The sequence below is a fragment of the Periplaneta americana genome, chromosome 16, assembly GCF_040183065.1.
Source record: "Periplaneta americana isolate PAMFEO1 chromosome 16, P.americana_PAMFEO1_priV1, whole genome shotgun sequence".
NCBI classification, from domain to species: domain Eukaryota; kingdom Metazoa; phylum Arthropoda; class Insecta; order Blattodea; family Blattidae; genus Periplaneta; species Periplaneta americana.
In genome coordinates, this window is record NC_091132.1 from 21984085 (window position 1) to 21992460 (window position 8376).

An 8376-nucleotide genomic window follows, 5' to 3' on the forward strand; every position below is an offset into this window, starting at 1 on the left:
CATTTCACATCGTCTGTAAAATGCAGGTTTGCCTAATTACCAATCCGCAGGATGAGAAGATTTACTCTGTATAAATCTCTCTTCTTTTTTCTTACCAACATTTTTTATCGTATGTCAAGTAGTTCATTTTTTCATTGTAATATTCTAAAGGAACAATAGCCATATTTCTATTAAAATTATGATGTAACGTATGTTTCTTTACATCATACCATAAGTATATTGTATGATACTTTTGTCTGTAATCTTTATATTTTCAACTACAAACATAATCTAGTAATATGTATCTTAGCATTAGTTATTGTTTACTCCATACAGGGCCGGATTTTCTTTGATGCGCAACGCTCCTTGGCATAAGCCCTACCTCTTCAGTCCTACCACCATCTCAGATGCGAAAAGAAGAAAAGTCATTCCATAGATTTGGTCCGAAATTTACTTCAAAATTCGACTATTGGAGATGAATGGACTCAGCTTCTCTTCTAATTGTAACAGTGTTTTCAGTTCCTGTTTCAGATTGCTTTAAGAGTACCGGTATTATTTACAGAAGTTATACAAAAATCTCTCGGTAACCAATTTTATATAAAACTATGATAATATTTAAGACATTATAAAAATGCAATGAGCACTCATTAGTCTTCATGATCAAAATATACAGAACGTTTGCAGCACAGTATGAACTTTCACATCGCACTTGTAAATGAGAAATCATGTGCAAAATCCATTGCACTGGTTTTTTAATAAGAAACTTTAACTGTGAATGTGAACATCGTACTCAAAATTTCTTTCCCTTCCTTTTATTTCATATATCAGTTACAATTTTTGACAGATTAGGCAGGTAAATCCGGCCCTGAGTCCATAGCTAACATTTATATTAATTATCTTCTGTATATGAGGGGCTCGGGTGTAAAACATGGTAACTAACATTTTGGTAAAAAATGAGGTATGTAGTATATGATATGATATCTTACATTCTGCGTCTAATGCAGTAGTTAGTTTTCCAACATATCAACAGATGGCAAAAGTATACAGGTTTTACTTTCCTGGGGCCTGTTTCTCAAAACTCATGGACTAGTAATACTAGTCTGTACACTAGTAATATTAGTTTATTGTACAAGTCTGTGTTTCTAGAAACTACAAGGGTAAAGTAGTAGTTACCAGTTCACAGACTAGTAATATTGGTCGATTTCACCAGTTCATAAGTGATTCTGTTTCTCAAAATGCTAATCTAGTTGATTACACTAGTATTCAACAGGAATATTCCTACAAGACTCTAAAGACTGATGATTTCTACATTATCAGTTACCAGTGACAACCTTTCTCAGATAAAACAAAATATTGCAGTTATTTTCTTTTAATATCTGGTTTGGTGATTCCAAATGAAGTGATGAAGAAGTTGTGAGAAGAGCTAAAACTATATCGAGAAAGAACAATTATTATTCCTTCACGGGAGCATTGTTTAAATATAATGAACGATTTAGGTAAAGTACTGAAAAGCTTGAAAAGTTGTTAAATATAATGAGACCTGCCATAACAAGACAAAAAAATAGAAGTCTTGCATTATCAGCAAAGCTTCAAATACAAATTGCTCTACAAATCGGGATGTTGATTATTTTCCAATGCCGTCTAGTCTTTCTGTCCGAGATCAGCAACACTTGCAGAATTTTTTCCTAATAATATAATACCAATTCATCAACTGCAGTAATTTTAACTGGCTTTCCTCCTCTACTGCCAGTTCTTCTGGCATTGTCAACTTTAGCCTACAAATTAAATATAAAACGACAGTAATTTATGAATAGATCAAATATAAAACTGAAAAAAAAAATCAGCGAATTTTTCATCAAGTCATAAGTGGCATTCATGTCGACAGTAGACCCACTAGCTACATCATATGTTCATATTACGATACTGTGAACTTCAATTGGTACTTACCAAAATTACTTTCTTAATGTTGGGCCAGTAAGTGTCCCTAACGTATGCATAATCTTTGTTCTGAGGCATCAGTTCCATAGCCCCACACATTACAACACTTTTTGTCCAGTCGTTTACTTCATCATTTTTTGTTAACATGCTTGAAAAAGCATCGAATAATAATCCTTTGATTCATTAATCATATTGAGTATAGTTAATTTGCTTTCAATTGATGGAATTTCAACCGAAAAGAGAAATCAAAACCAAAACACAAACAACTTAGCCTTCTAATATCAAATAACAATACCTACCAATGGCTATAAACAAATGAACTCAATCAGCTGACTAGTGAAACAGATCATGTGACTAGTGAAAAATTGTCACAAGTTACTAGACTGGTAAAATAGTTTGAGAAACAGAATCTACTAGAGCTGGTGAAATATATTCTGGTAACTAGTAACTGGTGAACTACTAAACTAGTATTTTTGAGAAACAGGCCCCTGGTAACTATACAAACTGGTGCATGTATAAATGTTTATCTACCTGTAACTTCAAAACACTAAAACGTCACTTACCGTGTTTTACTCCCGACCCTTCATATATTAATCTGACGTGTTCATCATACGAGCAAGAATTATATATGATGAATGTTAAGGAATGACATGTTGCCTTCATAAATCTGTTATTGCGTTAAGAATTTGTAACACAAGTTGCATTTGATTTGCAAATATTAGTGTTTCACTGGCATATCATGTTGTAATGGGCATGAAATCAGAATGGAGCAACTAAGAATTTGTTCTGAGTTGGAGTTACAACAAATTACAGTAATTCTTTACTCTTTACTTTTCACGTGTGGTTAAGTTTCACACTGATGCATTTTAGAATAGTGGGGTGTGTGGTAGCTTTGCGATAAGACATGATGCTGCACACCAGAAGGGGGGCTTCTTTTGGGAATAATGGTGGCGGGCCTGTAGGATTGAACCCATACGAATTCTGATGGCTTGTGCAGTTGGAAGTCTTTTACCTATAAAGTAAGTCCAGTAGCTTGCAGTACTTGAAAACCTTAAAGTAAATTCATAACTATATGCTGAATAAGTTATAATCAGAGATCGGAAGTTTAGACATTATAAATCATTAAAATAGGCAGGCAAAAAGGCATTATAAATAGCTAAAATACACAATAAAAGGCAATTACAAAAGCCTTGCACTAGACCCACAACCTTGCACTTTCCACAAAGGGATTTCAGCAGTAAGAAAAACCTCATATAAGTCGAATGCAAATTGAGATTTTCGACTCGATGTTGCAATTAGAGGAAGCGCAAAGAAAGCTTGCCCATTTGACTGATGCACAGAGAACGATATTCGGTCCTCGTGCCATCATGCTCGTTACAGGGCTGCTATGAATCACGTAATGCTGATTACAGGGCGCATTCGAAAGCGCAGTCTTGAGCTGTTTGTATCGTGGAATGTATTGTGCAGAGCGGGTAGAAGCCAGCGTATGTGTTACATATTCTGCGTTTTATCTTTCATATCAGGATTTTTATAGAGTTCAAAGTGTGTTTGTTAAATAACAGAGTTCTGTATAACATTCTATGTACTTAACAATGCCCCCGTTGGCTCTAAATTAGGAAGTGCTAATAAAACGTTACACAGTCAAACTAGGGAATTATTTATAATGTTTATAAATGTATAAAAAAACGAAACAGGCTCCTCTCGTAATGTGAGGAGTATATACAGATTAAAATAAATCGACCATAGTGTCACGCTAGTTATTGGAACATTTTAATAAAATCACATAGTATTAGTTATTACTATTTTATTACAATGTCAAATATTAATTATTACACGATCACATATTTCTTATAACATCTTTGTAAGTTCATCCAGTGATTTTATATGTAAAAGAATTCGAGCTTCTGTATTTTCAACAATATTATGTTATTAGTTACTCTGCATCAAGGTTTAGGTTACGTTACATGCGCTGTGATAAATCTCACTCGAAACATCAAGCCAGCAGACGACTGAGAACTGACGACAGTTTGCCAATCGAATCGAAGCGAGGACGAGTGCACCCGAACATTTCCGAAAGTTCGCGCAGCTTTCCGTGGCAAGCTCTTCTTGCGTTTACTCTACTGTTGGAAGCAAAGAAATCTTCTTCCCAGTAGCCTTGGAAAGTGCATTTTTGTGTTTGGTTGTACTGATATGTTGCGGTATGAAATATTTAGCTAGCTACAACAATGTCACAATGAAAACTGAAGGAAAAATAACCGTTAAAAATAACGTTAGACCCGCACTCATTGTTGCCTTGTCAAATAAACACAAGCGATAATTAAAATGCTTACTGTTATACATTTTTGCACTGCAGCACTCATTGTTGCAAAGAGAATATGAATGACTGAAAGACAATAATATACATTCGGTGAAGTCACTTTCATTGTAGCGATTAGAGAAATAAATTAAAATATATCTGTAGGCAATTTTTAATAATAAATTAATAATTAATAGATAAATAATCAAATAAAGGCAGAAAAGGGCAACATAAAACTGTGACGTTTCAATCACAAAGGTATAATTCATACAGATTTACTTTCAAAATGAAGATAGATATAACACATTTAAAAAGACATTCTGCCAAAGTTCCGGTCTCTGGTTATAATACACACACAGTGCCTTAAAATAGAATTCAGAAATGGAAATAAAATTTCATGTCCTATCTAGAGGTTGGTAACTTGTAAGAAAATTCGAGAAGCTGTGTGCAATAAATTATTATCACTGTATTTGTATTAAATTCTACACGAGATTAGGTAATAGAGTATAAATAATTACAATTATTCACGTTTTTGAAGCAACACAAAATCAATAAAACTGCAATTTGTGAATAAGGTTACAATTCAGTCAGCACTCTGAGTTAATATTGTAAATTCGCTTACAAATTAGCTTTGCTAGGGCTGTGAATATTATGCTATGTATCATTTGTACTATAAGTAGTAGGATAGAATCATATTATGTTATTGTAAATGCAAAGTATCTTGCCTGAGTTTACAAACTTCGTACTTCGTTACACATTGTCTGCTTACTACCAAGATTGACTCATTCACTAAAAAAAAAAATAAATAAATAAATAAGAAAGTTGCTTGTACCCACCCATATATATTTTTTTTCTTACATTGCATTGAAAGAGTTTAGTAACATTTCATTATATTTACAAATATATTACTAAACAAAACCAAATTTTAATCTAAAAATTTTGGTAACAGCTACATATTAACAATATTCCAGAAACAACGGACAAACAGGGCTGTAATTTAATACACTCTAGCAGCACTTAGTGATAAGAGCAGACAATTTTTTTCAGAGGAATGAGATGGTTTTATGAAGGTCTAACATAGTGAAACTTCATTCTAAGTGAAGATCATTGTTTTGCCTGTGTTAATTTAGGATTTATATAAAATAATCATCCTGTTGGAATTATTACTTTCAGTACTGCATTTTATACTGTATGTGCCCTGAAAGAGTAATTTGTTTTTACATATATTATTTCTTTAAATGTTTAATTGAAGTTATGTTACAACATCATTTCTCAGAACATGAAATACATCTCAAACATGTTTATACACATGCATATTCGACCGAAATGGGTTAAACTTAGCAACAACTTGGAAGTAAAATGGCCGATTTTTCTTTTTTGAAGTTCCAGAAAGAAGCTTGTTACTAATATATTGTTGTCGATAGTAGCATCTGAAATACTTGGAATACGAAGTAAAATGAGATAAATGTAGTTGTGATACATGAATTATTGCGTAAAATATACAGGTTTAGTATACAATTTGTACAAAATGACGAAATTTTATCAATTTGCTACAGTAATATTTTAAATTGTACTGTTAAATTATGAGAACAAAGCAAAATTTCATGTCTGTTATTATTTTTAAGATAATTCTATCATCCATTATTGTGTGCAGTGAACTTCTGCATACATACTCATTACTTTAAACATCTTCAAACAATTGCAAATAAAGTTAGTGAGAGTAAATTAAGTGTTAAGGAAATATAACTTTTGATTCTGTATGCTATTCAGTATGATACATTATATATTAGTTTCAGACATTAATAGTTTTACATTTTAATATGTTTACAGAAATTTTGGTGTATTATTATTTCGCCTAAAACTGCCAGTACAAAATCTTTCCAAAAAAGTTTGAAACCCAAGTAATGTTAGGAATATGAGAGCACTTTTTTTTTTTTTGTCTTGATTTCTCAGATTGGTCAATTTTGCCTCATATCCCAGAAAATTTTAACTTTATACTTATTTTCATGGACTTTAATTAATTTTACAAAGTGAACTCAGCAGATACCCAGATTCTGCTGTCTGTAACACTTAGGGATTCGTGTGTATTTAAAATTGGATCTCATTTATGAATTCAGAAGTTGACATAAGCAGGATTAGTAAACAGACTATTTATTCTTGAAGTGTCAAAACTGTATAGCAGCTCATAAACTTAACGAATGAAAGAATATTTCGTTTATAATACTACTTATTCTAATTCAGTTTGATTTTTCGAAGGTGTATTAGGATTTTAAAACTCCTTTTTCAGCTGACATGATATGGAAAATGATGCTGCATTTCAAATTTTGTTCTTATATACAAAACAAATGGAAAGTAATATTTTATGTTACACATGCTGTAAAGTAAATTTTTATGAACACTGTAATTTGTTCGTAAATCTGACATTACTTTAAAATCAATACAGTTATGTTGAGCGATTTTCATGCTGGGAAATGATGTTTTATATTATGTTACCATTGCATCAAGAGGGATAAAAATATATAACTGTATAATCTCTCGTATATTCTTTATTTACTGCACATTAGAAATGTTTCAGTATTACTGTAATATTCATTTTAGTGCTGCACACTATAAAAAGTTTCAATGTTACTGTAATATTCATAATGCTGCATATTACAAATGTTTAACTGCCAAATAAAGATTTAAATACATTAATATTAATCTTCTGTTCGCCTGCAGATTATGGCAAGATAACATGTGAAACAATATAGAATCGTTATGAGGCAGTTATAATCCAATATTTTGCATATTAAATATTCAGTTCTAAAATAAAACAATATATTAGATTTAATTTTGTCGTCTGTATTACTCATTATAAATACAATAAATATTGTTCATTTTTAAATCAGTAAAAATCTGTTGGGTAGGTGGGAAAACAATAAGGTAGTAATGATCCAAATATTTTTCGTCTTAAAGGAATTCGGAATGCCGTATTCCTGTAACGCTGAATTTGCTTTTTATTTGCTATATAAAGAAATTGCAATTTTATCGAAGTTGTAATAGCATTTTTTTTTTAATTTAATACATTTCTTGTATATATTTATTGAAATTATTTGAGATATAATGTAATTGAATACTGTGAATTAAAAGGAGACTTATTTAGTTTATAGTTTTTTGTTTCAGAGTATTAAGCATTAAGAGTAAACCTCGTGTTATAATTGAAAAAAACTGAGTAAGATATATATGGTAAAAATAAATTGCTTTATTCTATATTTGATAGAAGCTAAGAAAGTGAGGTATAACTTAAGGTAACATTATAGAGACAGGATATTCCGAACTCCTTTTTTATGCAGCTGGAGACCCGACAGCACCTTATATAGGAGTATTTTTGCTTTTACAATAAATGAAAGAAAGTAATACTTTTTTTTTTTCATAATTTCTAAAATTTCTGTTACTGAAAATATATTGTGAAGATCAGTTTTTCTTTACGCACTAAAAATGTATTGAAAAAATCGTCCAATAAGACATTAAAGCCATTGATAAGTAAAGAACTAATCACCTGAATTCTGGAGTTAGTGGCGAATTGTATGATGTTAAAATACTGTACATTTTATTCACAATAAAACGAGTTCCTTTCTATAAATTTTGTGTGTGTTTATTTCGTTGTAAGCAGCAAACATCTGAAATCACGATGGCACGTTAGATCATACATGTATTGCTCTTTTAACGTGTATAACATTTCATAGCATGTTTTGGAAAAGCCGTTGATTTAATTCCCAATATGCTCAGTCAATTTAAGAGAACAGTGTATTATGATAATCGATTGAAAGAATTTTAGTTTGCCCTTTAAATATGCAGAAATTTTATCTGAACAAATGTAACATTATAAAATTCCTTTTCAAAACGAAAAGTTAAAAAAAATTCTTCCGATGAAAGAAGCTTTTCTCTTTGAAAAGATAAAAATTTCTCTCGAAATACTACATCACATGAGAGACTTTCATCGTAGATTCTACAGCTTTACATAGAGACATACTGTCCACCCTCAGCGAAACTCAGACATTTTATGAAAGCATCATCGAAAGGTTTGCAGCTTTGAAAGATAGAGAATTGGGTTAGTGTACATGAAATAGGGTGAGTTTTGAAATAAATAATTTTCCTGTTTGCATATGTTCTAGAGCAAGTAA

At 31.3% G+C, this 8376-nt stretch overlaps 1 protein-coding gene across 4 annotated transcripts in view; it reads left to right on the forward strand.

The window, feature by feature from the left end:
* LOC138691300 (uncharacterized) overlaps nt 1–7835 on the forward strand; it is a 53901-nt gene extending 46066 nt beyond the window's left edge. For all 4 annotated transcript variants that reach the window (XM_069813148.1, XM_069813144.1, XM_069813146.1 and 1 more), the window contains exon 8: nt 316–7835. In XM_069813148.1, coding sequence (XP_069669249.1) covers nt 316–415 — 100 coding nt within the window. In that variant the 3' untranslated portion in view covers nt 416–7835. The remainder of the gene's footprint in view (nt 1–315) is intronic.
* The last annotated feature ends 541 nt before the right edge of the window (nt 7836–8376 follow it).